Below are 21,746 nucleotides of genomic sequence, written 5' to 3' on the forward strand. Positions count from 1 at the left end.
TGTCCCTTACACTTCCGCAAAAGCAATTTTTTCCCCAGGAGTCTGAGAACAAAGTTACCATTACTGACAACAGTAGCATTAGGAACAACTACATAAACAAAGAGCACCTCATCACTACCGCTAACGTGTTGTGTGGATTTGCTCTGAGTTTACTATAGCTCATGTTCTGCCCACAGCAATGCACCTGCTATAGCTACATATTGGTGGAGCAGCAACGTTTGGTCAACAGCTGTAAATTGCAGAAACATTTCTTAGAGCCGATGCAATGTTCGGCCTGTGTAATAGCTGCATTACCATTAAAAAACGCATACTTTTTTTTCCTGTGGCAGAACTTTTATTTAGAGGGAAATTATAACCTTTGCATTTACATGGCACAAGTTATATACAGCACGCTTTCCATGATAAGAATTATGATGCTGTTCACAGAAAGGTATCAAATTTGAGTTAAATAATGCATAAGCTAAAATATACAAACCAGGGGCGGAGGTGAAACTAATGGCCATTTTTATTATCTATAGAAGAATTTCAAGGAATAATGTTAATCCAATGTTCAAAAATTTTTAACAAACTTCTAGTAAAGTTAATTGAAATATTTATAATACTATTCAGTTGTTGCACAGTATTTCCAATATACAATCAAGAAGATGCACAGAACACAACACTTAATATGGAAAAACCTATTGCACCCACAATTTAAAGGTTTCACTGCCTTTTGGATGCTGCACTACCATATTTATATAAACATTTACAACACTTCAGTAAACACAAAGGTTCTAAATGTAGTGCAGCATTATGGGGGGCCACTTTCAGCTCTTTAAATGTTAAATGCCCATATACTGTGTCATTTATTCTAAGCTGATGGTTTAAGCTGTAACCCTCAATTCCTACTGTGAGCTGCAAACACACTTCCCCCATGTGCAGAAGATCACTGTCCCTCTGACTACATACTCTATATTGTGAGACCTAAACTGTCCTTGGCTTCATTGTCATTTTGGCGTTTTGCCTCAGTGCTTGTGACAACTATCCCTTATATTAGGTTTTTTTAATGTCCTGTTAAGTAGTCCTGTGTAGAATCTGAAGCAAAAGAATCTGCATCTTCATTATCAGAGTCATCACTACTGTCATCAGCCGCTGGCTCTCCTGTCAGCGCTATCCGGGCATAATCATCAGTGTCTATGGACTTGCAGAAGTGAATGGCATACTTCAGCTTTTCCTCCAGTACTTGCTTACAGGAATACCTGGGCAGCTTCAGAAGAAAGAAGCAAGTGTATGACTCAGGAAGGAAGTGGTCTGGAGGATTATATTTATCCAACACCTGTTGAAAACAAAAAGCGTCATATTTTTGATTCACTGTCCAAACTACAAATAAAAATCAGAATACAACTTGAGAATTTTTTTTAACAGCATGTTAGATTTGTGATTCTGGTGCTGATATTTCTTAAAAGAACAATGAAAATACCAAATCCATCTTCCCTACACTAAGTAAATAAGTAAAAACAGACATATATGAGCTTCTTTGATTATGAATATGTGGTTGGGAACAATCTGAAGAAGATTGTATATACTTCAGCAAACACCAATTTGATTTGAAGATTGTGGGGTTTTAATTTAGCTGAAATGATTACTGAGCTGAATGAAATGCTAAATAAATGCCAGCAAGAACTGCTGATGACTGACAGCAGAACATTTATCAAAATCCAGAGAAGCAAATGGCTGAGAAATGAAACAAATATCCACTTGCCCAAGTCAAGAGACAAAAATATTTATACACATTATAGGTCTCTGTTGCACTGCTGAAGCTACAATACAACCATTACATAACCAAGTTTAATGAAATCAGCCTGTTCTGTTGTTATGTCATACTACTACCAGCTTTTTAAAATAAAAATCTCACACCCCAGCCCACAAACCTTACCTGAATAACAAAGTCTCTCCCTCTAAAGTCTGCAATAGTCCTGGGCAGCCTTGTTCTGCCCCACACAAAACGCAGGAAGAGAGATCGCTCTGTATTGGAGAAGGATTCCATCACTTCCCAGAACCACTGTATCAAGGAAGCAGTTGGTTCAATGCCTTTATAAGTTGCTACAGATTTCAGAAGGTGAAGTGGAATATCTGGGCTTCCACATACCTGAAAAATAAAATATAGTGATATGCTACAAAAGTCCGATCAAATCAATTATAGGCCATTTTTTCCCCTCAATTGCTTTGAAATATTTAATCAGCTTTTACACTGACAAAATGAGCATTCAGATATTTTAATTGCTGTGCAGTAATACTAAATATATGTCTTCCCATCAGAGGACAATAATGAACCTTCTTTCATATTCCTGAATCACATAAAGAATGAAATATTTTACTGGGGACAAATATCTCCAACTCACCTCCTAGGTCTGGGTTTTGTGGGCTTTTTTTGGCTTTGTTTGTTTGTTTCTTCCAGAAATAATTCATTACATCACAGCTCAGCTACATCAAAATAACCTTATTAACACCAAGAGGGCAATTATACATTTTCTAGTCTTTCCTCAGACAAAAGAAGGATGTGGAACTGCTTGAGCAAGTCCAGCAGAGAGCTACCAAGATGATCAGGGGGCTGGAACATTCCCCTTTTGAGGAAAGGCTGAGAGACCTGGGTTTGTTCAGCCTGGACAAGAGAAGACTATGGGGGGATCTCATCAATACCTATAAATATCTGAAGGGTGGGTGTCAGGACGACGGGACTAGGCTCTTTTCAATAGCGCCCAATGACAGGCCAAGGGGCAATGGGCACAAGTTGGAACACAGGAAGTTCCACCTGAATATGAGGAAAAACAACTTCCCTGTGAGGGTGCCAGCGCAGTGGCACAGGCTGCCCAGGGAGGGTGTGGAGTCCCTTCCCTGGAGACATTCAAAACCCACCTGGATGCGTTCCTGTGCCCCCTGCTCTGGGTGTGCCTGCTCAAGCAGGGGGGTTGGACAAGATGATCTCTAGAGGTCCCTTCCAACCCCTGCCATTCTGTGATTCTGTGAAAATGTTTGCAATCACAGTGCAAGCATTGCAAATAATATTTAATGTGGGTTTTGGATTAGTAAGATAAGTGAAGAATCTCACTCCAAGTTAGTCTAACAGAGGTAGCAAAACAGAAATTGATACCATAGTTTCCAGTTCATATCCTGTAAATAGCGAAAGTAGAGGAACTGGAACAACACGTGCCATCCCCTCACGAACTGCTGCAACTTGTTCGTCAAATTCATGAAGCCTGCAGAGACATGTTTTTCAGTTTCTATGAATGCCATTTCTAGCAATTATTCCTAGCAATTACTATAACATCAAGGAAACTTCAACCATTCTCCTCAAGTCTCCAGCAACATGCCAAGAAACATAAATATTTATCACACAAGATACTGGACTTATACGAGTTTCTACACCAATTCATACCGCTCAGCAAGCTCGGTATGGAGAGATACCTCTCAATGTTTAGGATATTTTATTCCCAGTATTATTCATGTGCTGTGCCTGGCAAGAACAAACCAATATCCCATTTGGAAACAACATGCTCTTGGGAAAAGAATAGCCGTGCTTTGAAACTCTACCCTCAAACAGTCCCAACAGTAGACAGACATTATTGTGAAAGAAAAATGGGCCAGAACTAAACCATGTTGTCTGAGGCCAGGAGTTGTTGTATTTCAAGACAGACACAGATATGCCTTACATTCTGCTGCTTCTGCTGCCACCCATGATTTGTGTTTTGCATTTTTTTTCCTGTCAAATAGTTTCCAAGATGTTTTACAGTGCTCTCCAATGCAGAGATTCACATCATTGTCAAGTCCTGACCTCGGGCTTGTTATCACCAAAATAAACAAAGATGTCAGGACAATGTGGTTGCATGCATCCACTTTTTCACACGGATTCTATTCAGGTGCTAGTTTTTCTCTCAAGGGCTTCACATAATTAAAAAATATGATACTTAATCTAAACATGTAAACGTTTCCCCCAAAGGAATTTTAACTGGAAAATGCTTTAGAATTGCTTGTGTCCTTTGAGGATAGCCAGAACTGGCTAGAGAACAAAACCATTTCTTCAAAGGAATGTAACATTTTATATAGACACACCACTTATACATTCCAGATAAAATTCCTCTCTGCTGCCAAAAATAGGTTTAAGTGTTCGTTCATATCCATTTATAGGGAAAAAAAAACAAAAACAACACAAAGACTTGAATTCAAGTCGTTGTTGGCAAACACTGTAACTACAAACTAATAAGCAAGTATATAGCAATGACCCAGTCTTGCTCAAGCGCTCTCTAAAACAGTTAACTATGGTGGAGAGAACAGAACAACTATGAATCAGTTTCTCACGCAATTTAGCTAAATTTCCATAGTTCAACAGGCACTAGGCCCACTGCTTCACATAACACGATGCCTGGGTTGCTTCTTAGATGTACTTGTCTAGATTAACTAGCTAGGTATTTAAGTAACCAAAGGCCTGTCTTCTCAAATACTGAACAATTATTTCCCACTTATTTCAGTGCAATGTTCAGCTTTTGGCACCTGAGGGGGAACTGACCTGTCTTGGTGTCAGACTTATTTTATGGTGTCCAGGGATCAAACATTTTGTTTTGCGTATTCCAACTTAGATAAGGGTATAGTAAGAATTCATCTAGGACTGCTCTTGACTACAACTGATGACATGAAAGTTCATGGTAGCAGTAGTACTAAATCTAAGCTCTCTTCATAAAGAACTCGATGGTCAAGCCTACTCTTTTATCACATAGGCAGAACTAGATGGATGGGGCATTTTTCCACCTGTAAAACTGGCTGCCAAAACTGCTCTGTCAGGACAGCTATTAAAATCTAGAGTCATACCTGCTAGTTTATTTTGTTTCCTAAAAATTAAGTTTCATCTCTTCTCCTTGGAGATATTAAAAGAAATCAGAAAAATCAACACTGTAATCACATAAAAATATTAAAATACTTGTACATAAGAGATTTAAGTAGCATATTGTTTAAAAGTTTTCACATATTTTTAAAAGAAAATGCTTATTCATGTTAACAATTTAAATGACTTATTCAACAAACCTGTAGTTTATTGCCAGCCTCACATATTCAGCTCTATTATCCAGCGTAATATGGGTGTACTTGGAACTCAACTGAATATCTTGACCACTTGCATTAGGCACAGTGAATGGGAGGCTCATAGCTTCAAACTCCTCCGAAGTAGCTTCGTTGTCTCGAATGTACATAAGCCCAGGAATAAAATCTTTATCAACCTTTTGAAAATAACAAACCAGAGTTAAAGTCAGTTTACTAGCACTATCAACAGCAACCCTTGCATACCAAAAGCAGCGCATCATGTGTCATCTACAAAAGCATTGTCAAATGTCTGACCATAATCCATCCAACTGAATTTCAAAGCCATAAATGCCTTAGTATTTTACGCAAAACTTCTTTATGCTGGGATGTGGGAGGGTGCATGTGTTCTGGATTTCAATCCTTTTGCAGAGCACTTTCCAATAAACTCTATTATATAAAAAAATGGATTTAAAGCTTAAAAACATAATCACGTCTACAGAGTCCAATGCTGGTTTTGGTACAAAAGCAATCCCCTTACTGACAGGTAAATGATGCAATGCTTTCACAGGAAGTACGTTTCTACATTTCTATGGGACAGTCTTTGGGAAGGAACTCTTTTTTTGTAATGAAGACCTAACTCTTACTCCACATTTACTCAGGTCAGTAAACAGAAACTGAAAGTTTGTGACATACAGTGTGCAGGCACAAACTATCTTCAGTAGTAGTTTGAACTAATTTTCTTTTACTTCAAAACAGTGTAGGCATGTGCAACTAATCAGTTATTGCATCTTGGCACAACAGACAGTAGCAGCTACAGAAAGGTCTATTGGAAAGTAGGAGTTTGACCACAAACATTTGTCTAGTGAGACCCATGAGAAGATCTGATAATGCTCTAGAATTCAAATAGTTTATTTAACTACTATTGAATGACTTGTAAATTTCCAGTTTTAACAGAGAATACAGGTCATCGTTATATACTGGCTCAAAATGTAAAAGGCCAGGCAAAATACAAATACAGAAACCAGGGAAGCCAATCACTGGAGAAAAAAATTATGCTAGAGTCTGCTTGTCTTCTTTAAGTGATATGCTGCTCAGAAACTTCACACTTACCTCACTGAGATCAGCAATTGTTAGGTTCATTCCTGCAAGCTGCTTCCACACTGGCTCAGCCAGGTTGAGGCTGAGAGGGCTGCCAGTCCGGATAGCAATGCCCAAAAGGACACCTGTAAGTTTAAACATAATATTTAAATTTTTTTTAATTCAATTCCCAGTATTCTGATTATGTAATGAAAGTTGAATGTCACAATATTGCTACGAAATTACCAAGAAAACGAAACATGTTCATATGCAAGAGGGACTTGGCAGGAGGATTTAATAAGAAACAATCTCTGTTTGCTCCAGATTCATCTCTTCCATTTGGTGTCACAATTAACAGAGGGGTCAGCCCATTCTGAAGCTCCTCGCACATTTCTGCAATTGATTCACTATAACCTCCACCGCAATCATCCACAGATTCACCTTGGAGAAGAAAAAAAGGCTCAAAATTATATGTTCTTTTAAAAATAAATGCAATATTGAAATAAACTGTACTTCCTTCCACAGGGCTGATTGAGTAAACAAAAGTTTATTAAAAGCTACACTGTCATATCTGTTCATATGAAAACCCTTTGTTTTGCTTTCCATTTGGACATTTCCAGTTCATCGTAAATCATATTATTTGTAAGATTATACAAAATATCACAGTGTCAAAAATACTATTTTGCCAGAGTGTAACTAACATTTTTGTGTTATACACTAATGAAAAGGAAATAGAAGAGTTAGAAAAAGAAAGTCAACACAATGTGATTCCTAAGAAACATTTTAAAGCACATATATTTCACATACAGTAGATAGAATGGCTCTTCAATCTAAAATATTTTTCATGAAAAAGCTCAGTGATGTGTGAATTGTAAAAATAACCCTACCAGTAGAACCAGCTAGGCAGGATTATTTACCAATTCAGACAGCTGAAATTCAGGTTTAGGTTTTGCAGAATGTTTCTTGTAAGCAGAAGAACAGCCCCTGGAATTTGAGGACAATTACAGACACATTTCTACTAATCTTGAGGTATTTTCATAAAATAATTTAAAAAGGCTTTTTTGCTTCCTAGCATTTTAAGCACCTTCCTCTGCCTACATATATACGCTGTTTTCCTTCATCCCTTCCTTCCTTTGGGTCCTCCAAAATAATAAATCTGAAGAAAACTGTAAAGTTAAGCGCAAAGTAAGTTGGGGCATGGAGAATTCTCTTACCAACAAACTTGACTTTCCAAACACGATGGGGAAGCAGGAGGCTATCAGGGCTGAAGGAACTCATTTTAGCACACATCTGTCCAAACACTGACTTTGTACCATCAGGCCCAGCCAGCCCTCCTTTACTCCTAGAACGTTTTACCTATTGAGTAAGCACATCATAAAAGTCACTGTAACAACATATCTGAGCTGGCATTGCCGCACAGATCAGACCATAACACTAACATTTATAAAATGCTAATGTGTTCAGTGAAACATTTGCAGAAGTCCACAGTATATCTTGTATGCATGTGACATGTACAGAAGAACAACCAAATTTTAAATTACAGCACTACAGCATTTTTCAGTACCATCTAATATCCATCCCTAGATATAGATATCACAGATTCCTATTACATACCCTGATTCTCTCCAGCAGGATGAAAGCACTTAAAATCTCAGGCTATTAGGAGCCCAGAACTATTTCAGTATCACATAATGGCTGAGGTTGGAAGGTACATCTGGAGGTCATCTGGTCCAACACCCCTTGCTCAAAGCAGGGCCACCTACAGTGAGCTGCCCAGGACCGTGCCCAAATGGCTTTTGAATATCTCCAAGGATGGAGACTCCACAACCTCCCCGGGCAACCTGTGCCAGTGCTCGGTCACCCTCACAGTGAAAAAGTATCTCCTGATGTTCAGAGGGAACCTCCTGTGTTTCAGCTTGTGCCCACTACCTCTGGCCCTGTCACTGGGCACTACTGAAAAGAGCCTGGCTCCCTCTTTTCTGCACCCGCCCTTCAGAGATGCACAACTGTACATTAATGAGATGCCCCTTGAGCTGTCTCTTCTCCAGGCTGAACAGCCCCAGCTCTCTCAGCCTTTCCTCACAGGAGAGATGCTCCAGTCCCTTAATTGTCTTCAAGATGATCTTTCACTGGACTCTCTCCAGTAAGACCATCTCTCTTGTACTGGGGAACCCAGAACTGGACCCAGCACTCCAGGTGTGGCCTCACCAGTGCTGAGCAGAGGGGAAGGATCACCTCTCTCAACCAGGTGGCAGCATGCCTCCTCATGCAGCCCAGGACACCCATTAACCTCCTTCACAGCAAGCGCACACTGCTGGCTCATGTTCAACTCGGTGCCCACCAGGACCCCCAGGACCTTTTCTGCAAAGCTGCTTTCCAGCTGGGTTACCCCCAGCATGTACTGGTGCCTGGGGTTGTTCCTCCCCAGGTGCAGGACTTTGCACTTCTCCTTGTTGAACTTCATGAGGTTCCTGTCACCCCACTTCTCCAGTCTGTCAAGGTCCCTCGGAATGGCAGCATGACCCTCTGGTGTATCAACCAGTCCTCCCAGTTTTGTATCATCATCAAACTTGCTAGAAGTATACTCTGCCCCATCATCCACATCACTAATGAAGACGTTGACCTGGACTGGACCCAGTATTGACCCCTGGGGTACACCACTAGCTAGTGGCTTCCAACTAGACTTCACACCACTGACTACCACCCTCTGGGCCAGCTGTTCAGCCAGTTTTCAGCCCACCTCACTCTCTGCTCATCCAGCCCATACTCTTGTCAGCTGGTTTCTGATACAACAATAGATCATACCTAAACCTTAAGCAGAAAGAGTTACTGGTTCCAGGATAGGCTGCACTGCAACTTCTGCAATAGGTTCTACCTCTGTGACATAACTGTTTAACTGCCAGTGATTATTATTACTATCACCATTTACAAGCACTGCAAATTCCAGCGCCTCTGTAACAGAAGAAATTTTTCAACTAATGTTTGGATTTGCCCAAACATGAAAAACAGTATCTGGTTATCCAGATGCTTCTACTACATGTCCTGAACAGACCTGACAATGCTGAATGATTGTTCTAGGTAATTTCTATGACCTGGCATAGTTATAGCTACTTGAGACAACCTTAGTTCAAACACAGCTGACCACAATGATTTTTTTAATTAAACTCAAAATTTTGAGATTGATTAAGCCTTAATAATTTTACTGTTAACAGCAGCAACATGCAAAACAATCGGTGTGCTCACTGCAGCTAGACAGAATGATTCTTACCAGTTCAGCTGACAACCCTGTGGGCTTTCTTCCCTAGATAAAGACTTTCACGTTCCCCCCCACCCACTAACAACTAACTTATACTTAATTTCAAACAGTTCATTGTTCATCTGTCTCTACTCAGCCTTTTTTTCTGTTCATCTTTAAAGGAAAATGGAAAGACAGAGGAATATCAACGACAATTTGTCAATAAAGTTTTCTTCCCCTACTTCTGAAGCAGCCGCCAATGCCTTGGTAAATTCAGTTTTTCTGTGTTCCAATCCACTTAGATAATGCATCGTATCTCATACATTTGATCGTCAAATCTGGATAAGTTTTCAAAACATAAGACAGATCAGAGGCTGTGTTGATGGCCAGAAAACTGAATACACGTTATTCTTATATTCATTTATGATAATATTTAAATATGCATCTACAATACTGGCTAGGAACCTCTAAAAATGGAGTCAGCACTACCAAAATACATATGTATATACACACATAGAGTAATGTGTTTCTTAGGCACCTACAGAAAAAGGGTATTTTAAGATCCATAAGAAATGGCATGCAAGGAAAATCCCACATGTTTTGCTGCAAGAGATGCACACAAAGAGGATAAGAATACAAAAAAATTTCACCTGTATAGAGAGGAAAGAAATGGAAAGTAAACAGAAGGCTGGAAAAACCCAAGGTATTTTTTTTCCTCCTCGGTGTTCTGCAATTTATATTCCCAACCTGCCCTGATTGCAAAGGGACTCCTACAGTGCACATAGTTCACCAATATCCATGAGACTGTTCATTCAGAAGTAACCCAGACTCATCTCACTAATCTGTATTTGGTCCCACTCCAAGCTACAGTGCATCTCAAAATCCAGCTGTTCTGATGCTGCATACTTCTGATGCTTTGGATAAAACATCCACCAGATTTCTTTCAGGTTTTATTGGAAGCCTGACACACTCAAGTCTTCCTTATGTGTAAGAAGTTCTGTATCATCACAAGCTGGTTTTAATTCAATAGATTTCTAAGAAATTTGGATGCCCAAGAAGTTTTAAGTTGAGAACTCACAGAGTCTTCTCTTAAAGAGGAAATATGAGTAGAAGGCCTAAGAAAGCAGTAGTTAATTCACTCTTTTTTTCAAAACTCAGACCTAAAATACAAATTAATCAAGTGACAATGAAAACACAAGCAATCCTGCCTTAACTGATTAAGATGGCACGCACATTTGCTATTATACATTTAATTTAGTATTTATTTACTAGCAACACAGAATTTTCATTTAATCTGATCATTTAGATGCAGGAATGGTTACTGTTTGACTTTTAACAAAGCAATGTAAAAATGCCATGAAGGATTACTGGCATTTCTGCCAGCACCTTAGTACATTGCTTGCTGACGAAGACAGATGCCCATATTAAAATTTATTAGGTTATTTGCGAAGAATAAAACACTTCACTGAAAAATGGCAAAAATTCATACAAATATGTTTAGGCTACAATCCACCACAGGTGTGTTTGCTTTTTATTGTAGAGGTCTGGAGCACAGTGCCTTGCTCATGTTTCCAAATCATCCCCTTCAGAGACATAGTAAGTACCCTGTGGAATCTATTTTGCTGGATAGGGTCGGATATAACCCTCACTGCATACATGCCTTATTAAACACAGATTATGCAGCATCTCAAGTTTTAAAAATACAGTTCCAGCCTTCTTGCTGGTAACTTTTTAGCATAAAACAAGTTAATGTGTTGATTAGAGCCCAAGAAGGATTGTCATAAAACAGTCTGCAATGAGAAGATATCACCTTGTGGAAAACCACCTTTTCTTGGACCAGAGAGAAATGCAGTAGGTGAAAAGCAGCACACAGCAAAGTGTGGAAGAATCAAGTTCAAGAACTCGCTTCAGTGAATAATCACTTATTGTGATCAGAACCATTGCAACAAAGAGGGAGAAGCACTCAGGTCAATCTGTAACCTGATTAAAGCATTCTGAAGTCATGAAGACCAAAATTTTAAGTTCCTTCTCTGAATCTGAAGACCAAAACTTTATATTTGCTCCAAGCAGTCTGAGAGTACCCACTGAAATTCTGGCCATCCTGTGGGACTCTCTCCAACCCACCAGCACTTGGAGAAAGGTAGTAGATAAAGTCATGGACTTGGAGAATAATAAGAAGCTTTACAAAAAGACGTCAGCTTATTAGTTGGAATCAGCTAAGGAAGATAAATATGTACTGTTAACACAGAAGACAGATCTACGAAGAAAACAAACACAATTCAAGGTAGAGACGTATCAGTGTGACAATTACAAGAGCACAGACAGAGTTTCACCTGTACCTTGAGATTTCAGTTATCTATGCTCAAACTGAAATGCTACAGAAAAAAATACAGTATAAAAAGATGAGGAGTAGAGAAAGACTATTCTACACAAGCAGACAAAAAGAGCTTAGCCTAATCAGTGTAGGAAAATTAAGACTGTCATCAATGTTCTTTAGAAGTGCATTTGATAAGGAAGAACACAATAACCAGGAAAGAGGAATGTTATTTAAGCTGAAGTATAGCACTCACAAAAGAACAAATAAATCATTCATTCATATGCTGTGACTACTTTAAGATCAAATCATTTTTAATTATCATGCTAGTGAGATTTCTATAACCCACATTTAATAAGAAGCCTAGTGAGAAGAAAGAAACTATTCGTAAGTGGGATTTCATATATCCATACGTGTGACATTCCTCCCATGACAGTAGAGAACATTGAACCAGGAGATCCTTCGCAAAATTACATTCCTGAAAGTAGACAGTCTCCAATAGCTAAAATTTGTTTCCCTTTTAAAAGGAGAAAAATTCCTTTCAATTACTGTGATAATCAGTTTCTTCTAAAGGCAAAGATATGACCTATAGGCAGACACACTCATAATGCTGTTAAATCGTAACACAGTGTCCATCTGAAACCAACATGAGCTACACCAGTACTTAAATACTAGGTAAATCTGATCTGCTAGTAAGAGGGTCAGTAAGTAAACCTGAGCGCTGGAGCCCTGTCTAGACATGTAACTGCTAGTTCAATTTCTGGCTCAGTCTTCATCTACTTCTACTATACCTTTCCAGAAGGCGGCCCGAGTGCTCTTTTTTAACATTTCATTTAATGACTATTCCTAAAAAGTAATATGGATAAAACTGTGTCAAGTTTGGTGTCTTCTACCCTACACAGTCCCCCGACAACATCCCAAACTGCCTCTGTGCACTCAGGCTTGCCTTCATGCTGCACTTCAAAGCCTAAAACACCTACCCTCAGTTTTATGCCACAGAAACACCAGGCTGGCACTTGGGTGAGTTGCAGTACAGCCATCACATTGTATTTCACACACCTTGAGCAAGAAAAACACATAAAACTACTGTGGCCTACTATCACAAGGCTCCTAACAGAGACGATCCAGGGCCAAGTAGTATGTAAGGTGAATGTGACCTACTCTACAGGAATCTGGTCGGTGTAAAACTTGACCTCAAGACAGGGCTTGCTTTTATGCTGCAAGTTAGACAACTGTTACGTCCAGTTCTGGTACTTCCAAAGAAACCACTGAACAACAGAGTAAGCTGAAGAAGTATTTTTAAAAACAAGTCAGTATCTGGAAACAACTAACCTGAAAAGTCATCTGCTTATTTTACACAAAGGAAGATGATGAAGTGAATTGACTGCACCATATAATATATAAACTGTAAGAAGAGTCTTGTGAAAGCAAAGGAATCTCAAAGCCTAGCTGCAGTTAAACTCACAACTGCAAATAAGATGAAAATTCTTAACATTGACAATTAGCTATCTGAGACTATGTAAAGCAGCTTTGAATCTTCAGTTAAATATTCTAAAGGATCAAACAGTTTAAGAATCCACATTTTCATTCTCTGTAAAAGCTAACTCAAGAAATTGTGACCTGTACTTGGGACCGTGTAATCAGGCCAGATTACGAACATGTTCTTTTTTTAGCCTTCACTTGGCTAAATCTAGGACAGACTTGTGTTACAGCAATATTTCATTTCCCCCAGAGCTATGGAGATGGGAAGCCCTGCAGCTACCAGTTCTTTTCCAGAGTTCAAGACAGATTCAGATAACAAACTGGAATACAAGAGAAAGCCTATCTTAAGTAACTCAACAATAGAAGGAGGACACTAGGAAATGAACCCCAAACCTACTCACTAGTTTCCCATTTGAAGTTAAATACTTGCACTGCTTTATTGGACTTTCTGAATTCACACACACACACACACAAAAAGTAACAAGAAAATCTCTGGCACTCTCTTGAGCTTCAACTTCTCAAACAATAAACTAAAACAACACATTTTAATCACATAACATTGCCACAAGAAGTTTTAAGTGCCCATAGAAAATGGCAAGGAAGCAGAAACAGGGTTCAGCTACAATAGAATGTACTTCTGTTCACTAAGAGAAAACCAAATAGTCAAAGTTTTCACAATTTCTCCACTCTAACCTGACAAAGGGCAGGTTTTCTTATTTTTTACGATATACAAACAAACAAAAAAAGAAAACCACCACTAAAGGGAAAAAAATGCATGAGGACTCTAAGACCAGGCTTCAGCCCATTTTAGTGAAAACAATGTTTTACTATTCTACGTTATAGAAATATCGGGGGGGAAGATATATCTGGCCTAAGGCACAACATTACATTTTCTAATGTCAATGATAAGGAAAAAAGCCCTTTTGTATCAAAGAGTTCTGCAAATTAATATGACCACATGTGATGACCAGCAAAGGACAAGAGTTTATCAGCCTGATTTTTAATTATATTCAAGGGTTTTCCCCCTCCCTCCTTGCCTTCCCCGCCCACCCCGCCTCCACCATGTTCTCTGTTATGAAAGCAACAGTTGAATAGAATTATCTGACCATTTGGAAAGGCATCAGAATCACTACCCTCAAAATTATCGAATGTAGTGAGTTTTGAAAAAGCAGTCCTTTGTCAAGCAGGACGTACTTTGCTCATTAGACTCCAAATCATTCAACTGAATATTTCAACAAGCATTCTACTCTACCCAAACAACTACAGTGTAGATGGAAACGTACTGAAAAGAAAATGCGCAGCCCTTGCTGCGTTCACTTCTTCATTGTTTGATTCTCTGATAAAAATTCAGTTTTCCAGTTTCAGACACCTAATAGCTGAAACAAAGGGACTTGACAAATGTGTAGCACTGGGGGCTAAACATACGGATACTAAAATCACAACTTCAGCTTAAGATACCTGTATTCTGTTGAGCTCTACAACTGGGCCATGCTGACGATCTCTCACCATAGTTGCTTGCACAACTTTTCTGAAAGCTGCCTCCTAAAAAGGGAAAATACAAAAAATTAAAATAGTGGCAAAACTGAAATCAGGTAAGAAAGCTGCACATATTTCACAGATAAATGCATACTTAGTTCAACTCAGGAAAAACTCTTCAGCAGAATAGACAAAATGATCCTGCAATACTGTCCTTCAGCAATTCCCTTCTGAGTATGTCACAAAACACTAGAGAAGGCATAACACCTCTGAGTCTTTCTTTAGAACAAATGGAAGAAGCATCAAATACTTCTGAAATACTAAGTAATCAAAAGCAACAGATGATAAAGCTGTGAGATGTTAGTTAAGGATAATGTTATTTGTGCTAATGCAATTCAAGTCTGAAGCAGTCGGGATACTAAAAAAGTAAAGAAGAAAGTCTGTGCTGTATCACTCAAAACCATGGCTTGAAAGGTTCCACTGCACCCAGATTCAGTTATTACTAAGCAACCAATATGCCACTGAGGGCAGGTATATCTCCCAGCAGATTTTGTCTGTTTATATAAGGTTATCATTTTTTGTTAGACAAGTTACTATGACAGTGAGAAAATTAAAATCCAAAACTGATGATCATACTGAAGGTACAGTCTTGTTCTTAAAGGCTTTCCATACCTGAAGTTTTGAATAAGTTTTGTAGCCTTGAAGCATTGTAATTACCTAGATTTTCTCATGACTGAATTGACTTACAACTCTAAAAATCCACTTTCTTTACCTACTTCAGATTGAACTCCTGCATAACCTGTCTTCACTTTTAGCCCAGTCTAAAACAACTTTGTACCCGCACAGAGCTTTGGATCAACTAGTATATCACTTGATCATGACAACTGAAATTCAAAAAGCAGACAATGACCATTTCATACCTATCTTAAATCTTTTTTTCCAGGATAGCATCTACTGAACACTCCAGAAGAATTCAGCTATATTACAAACTGAAGATTTACAGCATAAAGTTATTTTCAAGATCAAAAGCACTATGATGAAGAACTGAGGAAAACTTAATAAAAAGAACACATCCACAAAGAAAGAAGTTTGTGTAATCAGAATGCAAGTATTTGATATACAGCTTACAGAACAAATTGAGATGTATAGTACTATTTTATTCAGAAACCATTTAAACAGTACATTTCACTTACACTTACAAATCACTCCCTTAAAAACTTTCTGATAAATACCTTTCCCTGTGATATCAGTATTCCCCGTAATGTGTCAAACCCAACTGAGGGTCCTTGGCCAGTTTCATCAAGTCTTCCTTCAAGATCAAACATTGGAATGCAAGGACAGAAGAGTTCAGAAATGTGATGCAATAGCAGAAGCCTGTTTCTCAGTGAAATGATGGGAATTTCCTGCAAATGATTGTACTCCATAGGAACCTATTATAAGGCAATGATATCCAAATGTAAATTAGAATTATTATAAACTTTATTTTATTAAGCAGAACAAAGATTTTTAAGATTTGTAGGTAAATTTGTATTCAAAATTCATATATTTGCTTAGTCACACTTCAAAACTTAGTACACAGAGTTCAGTTGTTTATGAAAGATTACTAACAGTATTCATCTAAATTGAAACAAGTATTAGAAACATGACAGTTAGACTATTCTTGCTATTCCATATTTTAAAATCCTCTTTATCCATAAACAGACACGCTTTACCTCCTGGTATCACTACACCCAGGCATTATAGCTGAAAGAGAATATTCAGAAAACAGTCTTCTCAAAGTAAAGCAAGCAATGAAGAACTCCCTTGGAAGGCATATGATTTTGATAGCTGGAACACAGAATTAAAATTCCTGCCAATTTGCAGACAGAGTTACTGTTCTGCGTTGGATTAACAACTGAATGAAGAGGCTTTCTTACCTCAGAAAATTGGAATCCTTCTTTGGAAATATGGAAGTAAAACAAAGTAACTGGCTCAAACTTGAAGCCAAATCAAAGCACACTGAGCTTATGCAGGGATTTAGAAAGGAAATATGTTTACTGAAAGACCAGCAATAAGCATACCAAGTATGTTTAAAATCTGAATGCAATAAGCCAAAAATATTACCTGTGTAGGGAGCTTGCCAGCATTAGCAGGTTTACTGGTTGACCAAGCTAAAGTATGTGCTGAGCCACAGGCTACTCTGTTGATCTTTTTACCCTGAAGTGCTGCAACCAAGCGTGGTCTTTGGATGGCATTAGTTGTTCCATCTCCAAGCTGCCCTTCATCATTATCTCCCCATGTATACACCTCCCCTAAACCAATTTAAAAAAAAATTGTTTTGAAGCTAAGATAGAAGCTTTTGCCATTTTTTTTAATTAGCATTTATAAATCAATTTAACTGAATGAGGCCTTGGACTGCAATCAAGATTGCTAGGACTGATGGTCACCCTGAAATCCACTATCTAATGCAGATAAATCTTGAATGACATGGCTAGGCCCACGGTCTATGTAGAGTAGCTAGTATAATATGCATTTATTTCCTCATAGTTTGTATAACTTCGAAGTTCTGTTCCAGAACAGGAGGAAATGGTGGGGCAGAAGAACAACAGATACACCAGTGACAGCCTGTATTTGACAGTTTCATAGCAAAAAAAGCTGGTGTTATAAAAAAAGAATTAGAAAAGGCTTAACATTTTGTATGATACAAAAGAAAAGATCCTATAATAGGTTGTATTACCAGAGAGGACATTAAAATGGGTGCTTACTCTTGCAAGGTAATTGGAAAATACTTTTAAAATAGCAACCTTTCATTTTCTGCAGCTATATCCTATTTCACTAGCACCTATAAAACACTCAGTTATTGTGCAGACTTGTTAATTAAATGTAGGAGTGAGTCTGCTACAAAGAATATTCAGTATCTCAACCTGCACTGTAAGAAGCAATATTGTTTGTGCAGTGCTTCATTTAGCAAGTTAAACACCTCAGAAGACCCTGTAAAAACAAAAAGGCCAAATCCATTCATTCTACTGCTTGTCCAGTCTGTAATTACTTTTAGAGCTCTGTATTTTTTTTTGACCATAAGCATTTACGAAAAATTAAACTCTGTTTTTTATTAATTAAAAACTTTCAGTTGGTTTTATGTGAACATTTTAAATCAATGACATGCTTGCTGCTCAAGAAATATGCAACATCTGCAAACACAAAATATGTCCATGCACATAGAGGACCAGCGATTTTAGCAAGGACAGCCAACAGCTGACTGAAAAATAAAAGTTTTTTTTTCTAGTTCAGTACTGAGAACTAAGTAAATTATTTGATTTTTATACCATCTTCAGTGCAGCAAACACAATGCAAAGACCCAGTAGCAATCGCAATGACTTTCTTTCCTTGCAGTCCCTGCACTTGCCGTGGTCTTCTAACATGGTCATCAGATCCATGGCCTAACCGATGATAATCTCCTTTGCCCCTGCACAGAGAAGGTAAAACATATCAAAACTCTGTTTTAATTGTGGGAAAAAAGGGAACGACAGACTGTATCTGATATTTGACCTGTAGATGTATTTATAAGGAGTTCAATACCAAAATATTCTCCAAATATTCCACATCAATCATCCCTAGATCGTATGACATGGATGTGATTCAGCTGATATAGCAAAAATTCTTAAACCTCCAATATGCTGTTCCTACTTATTCTGAGTAGGTCCTTTTACCACTTTTGTGGGGCGTGGTTTGGTTTTTTTCTTCTTAAAAGGGTCACATATTAAAAGCATTCATCTGCAAAAACAATACGTTTACCGACCTCAGCAACTGGAACTTTGTACAGTTTAAGGATATCTCTAATGCCACGCAAACAAGGGGGCAGAATGATGTTGGGAAGGTATTCTGCTTAGTCTTTTTAAACACTTAAGTCTTCTAGTCTAAAATACAAAATTTGGAACGGTGTAGGAAGATTAGAACAATGAACTAAAATCATATTCCCAGACTACAGCCACCACAAGCCAGACACAATTTTGATAATACATGAAAACATTACTTATGCCATCACCTTCCACCCTGCATGACACTTCAGCCTTATACTTTTCCTGACCCACTTGGAACTTCTGCACCTTGCAATGGTCAATGCCTGGAATGATAACTCTGTGCTTTGGTCTCCAAAACAAAACACTTCAATTTTTCACTCAAATAGTACTAAAAATTCATCCCCAAAGTGGTAGATTTTGTTACTAATCAAGACAGAGGCACTCAAAGTTTTTCATGTGGAATCAAAGCAGTGAAGGCAGTATAATACTAATACCTGTTTCAGACAAGGTTACATCTAACACTCAAAATACTTACCACGTATATACTGCTCCAGATTTGGTAAGAGCCACAGAAAACTGTGATCCACATTCTACTTTAACCACTCCAAGACCTGTGAGGGAATCAATCTAGGAAAATAATATCAAATTAAATGGAAGTTAATTTAGGAGACTACAGTTTCATAGACTGCACTGTCTTAAGTAAAATACAATGTACAAGTGTGTAAGTGTCTATATGTATATTTATAAATTAAAATGTGTATGTAAGACCATTTCCCAGAATTCTACTCCTTTCATCTTTCTACCATTTACTACTTAAATATGAGCCTCTTTTTAATGTTTGGCAAACTGTTGAAGATCATCTCCAGGATGTTTTGCCAATAGCTACTCAGCAATTGCCCCTTAGTAGAAACGGTGAGGCTCTGCCTCCTAATACTCAGCATTAATCATCCCTAGCTCATATGACATGGATGTGATTCTGCTGACGTCGTAAAAATATTTAAACCTCCAGTGCACTCTTCCTATTTATCCTGTGTACGTCCTTATACCACTTTACCATCAATCCTATGGGACTGACGATTGATGAACACAAACAAGCTATTTTCATATTGTGTTACATCATGCAGTAGAAACCTGTTATTTAGGACAGGCTGGTAGACTTTGTCCATTTGCAAACAGAATGGGTACACTGGTATCCAGGTAATAAAGTGTGATTCTGGACCGAGAATCTAAAATCCACTGTGCGTAGGTATACACAGTGACACTCACGTACATTTCTTAAACACAGTTCATCTTCATAACAAGTGTTAGGATTCAAATTAGAAGGCTACATGTATTTCATTTGTAATGTATGAAGAAATTACAAGTCAATCATTCATTCTCATGAAAGGTTTAATATAAAGTAAGATTACTTTTTAATCAATTAATACCTTTTTCTGGAATGAAGTTATGACTTCAGCAATATTATGACAATTTATTAACACAAGGAAATATGAAGATTTCTTGGCAAATCTAACATTTTGACAGGCACCAAAATTAAAATGAGGAACCAGCAACGTTCTCCAAAGAAAAAACCTTCAAGTGCAACTTTAACAGTCAGCACAAGATTTAAAGACTTGCCATTGTAGCCTATACAATTCCTTCTTAACAATCAGAAGAATCCTGATGTCCCAAGATAGGTGGAAGTTTGCATGTACTGGCAAATCTGTCTTCAGCTTTCTCCATCAACAATATGGTTTCTAAAACAATGAAAAAATTACATTCAAATACCTTCATCGGTATTTTACAGCCATCACTGCCTCCTCTCCCAAGTTTTCCATAATCTCCATCACCCCAGGACCAGACTGTATCATCATCAGTCAGGCACAACGTCTGTGCATCTCCACTGCCACAGGCTATGTCAATCACACGGTAGCCCTGGAGAGCTTCCACCTGTAAAGAAATCATCCATTTTTGTTCACAATAGAAGACTCAGTCATTTAGTTTCAGCAAAGAGAACAAATGCAACTTGGAAAGGTGCTTCACTGGAACTACAAACCTGAAACACCACAGGAACAAGCAAATAAGGGCAACTCAAAGGGCTTTGCTCTTTTCAAATCAGCAAAATGAAAACTATGCATTTTAACATATAAATTATATATTAATATTATTAATATTGATTATTCTTTTTAATTGGTGATCTAGTTAAATCTTTTTGACCCAGAAAGTCAAGGAAAACAGCTCATACAAAACACCAAAGGTTATCAAAAACTATATTATGTTGAAGTAATTTCAGGCTGTCTGGGTGAGTATTGTATACGGTACGAAATAAAAAAAATCTTATTTTCAAATACTCTTTTACTAGTTTACAATTTTCTAGCACTTGCATCAAAATCTGATTTTAATCAATATCTTTTGAAATGCTGCCATCTAGTGATGAAGTATGGGATTCGGATTCACAAAGAACAGTGACCCACATGTATCACATCCACCCCCATCCTCACCCCTACCTGAAACAGATTATAGGTGGTACAATCCATCATCCAAAGCAGCATGGAACTTGATATTTCAACTCATCTACAGGTTATCTATTTTCATACTAACCAAGACCATGGAGGGGGGGAAAGATATATAAAGATATATATAAATGGTGTGTACACCTTTTTGGGTGGGGGTGGGAAGGGGTTGGGGCAGGGGCATGAGAACATCTGTATCCAGGTTATAAGGTCCCAAAGCAGACTACAAATGTATGATACTTCGTCCCACAAATGCAAGCACTGCAAAAAAGTTAATGTTCATTTGAACAGAAATATATACACATAGCTATGAATAAAAATAACTAACGCTCAGTTTGATTCAGCTAACGTAGTCTTATCCTTTGCTGCATTTTCAGCAAGAGAACACAGGTAGCAGAATGTACTCTCATTTCAAAGGCAGGGCTGTTTTCTTAATACCACTATTCTAACTCAAAGCTCTTACAGTCTAGTTCACAGGAGTATGACAGTCTGAATTACAACTTGTCAGCTAATCAGTATAGTCATTCTTCCTACATCCCATTCTGTCCAAGTTCTCTGATTTACCACTTAAGAATCTAATGGAAACAACTATCTGCTTCATCAAGTAATTGCTTAACTCAAATTTCTTTAGCAAATTGCAATTAAATACTTCATAATTACTTAGGTTAAATTCTTATTAACTTAGTATATACTTCAGTAACATTTCAGTATTCAATCATGAGAATTAAGAGTATAATCATTACGTCAGGGAAAAAAAAAAGCCATTTGCAAGTGACTAAGTGGCTACCACTGTAATCACTTGTCTATTTTCCAGGAAGTAAACAATGAGGGGACCCAGTAGC

The 21,746-nt window shown here is 38.0% G+C and overlaps 1 protein-coding gene across 7 annotated transcripts in view; it reads right to left on the reverse strand.

The window, feature by feature from the left end:
- Positions 1-311: 311 nt before the first annotated feature.
- The window catches only part of HERC2 (HECT and RLD domain containing E3 ubiquitin protein ligase 2), a 115,342-nt gene continuing 93,907 nt past the window's right edge, over positions 312-21,746 (reverse strand). For 6 of the 7 annotated variants that reach the window (XM_075093695.1, XM_075093714.1, XM_075093675.1 and 3 more), the window contains 13 exons: positions 20,180-20,341; positions 18,948-19,039; positions 17,939-18,078; positions 16,737-16,924; positions 15,866-16,063; positions 14,616-14,699; positions 7,341-7,482; positions 6,373-6,567; positions 6,160-6,272; positions 5,056-5,246; positions 3,131-3,236; positions 1,916-2,128; positions 312-1,315 (listed from right to left, as the gene is read on the reverse strand). In XM_075093695.1, the coding sequence (XP_074949796.1) occupies positions 1,043-1,315; positions 1,916-2,128; positions 3,131-3,236; positions 5,056-5,246; positions 6,160-6,272; positions 6,373-6,567; positions 7,341-7,482; positions 14,616-14,699; positions 15,866-16,063; positions 16,737-16,924; positions 17,939-18,078; positions 18,948-19,039; positions 20,180-20,341 (2,097 nt within the window). In that variant the 3' untranslated portion in view covers positions 312-1,042. Of the gene's footprint in view, positions 1,316-1,915; positions 2,129-3,130; positions 3,237-5,055; positions 5,247-6,159; positions 6,273-6,372; positions 6,568-7,340; positions 7,483-14,615; positions 14,700-15,865; positions 16,064-16,736; positions 16,925-17,938; positions 18,079-18,947; positions 19,040-20,179; positions 20,342-21,746 lie in introns of those variants that run through there. The other variant, XR_012660674.1, reaches the window with a different exon arrangement.

The sequence above is a fragment of the Phalacrocorax aristotelis genome, chromosome 1 (genome assembly GCF_949628215.1).
Source record: "Phalacrocorax aristotelis chromosome 1, bGulAri2.1, whole genome shotgun sequence".
Classification (NCBI taxonomy): domain Eukaryota; kingdom Metazoa; phylum Chordata; class Aves; order Suliformes; family Phalacrocoracidae; genus Phalacrocorax; species Phalacrocorax aristotelis.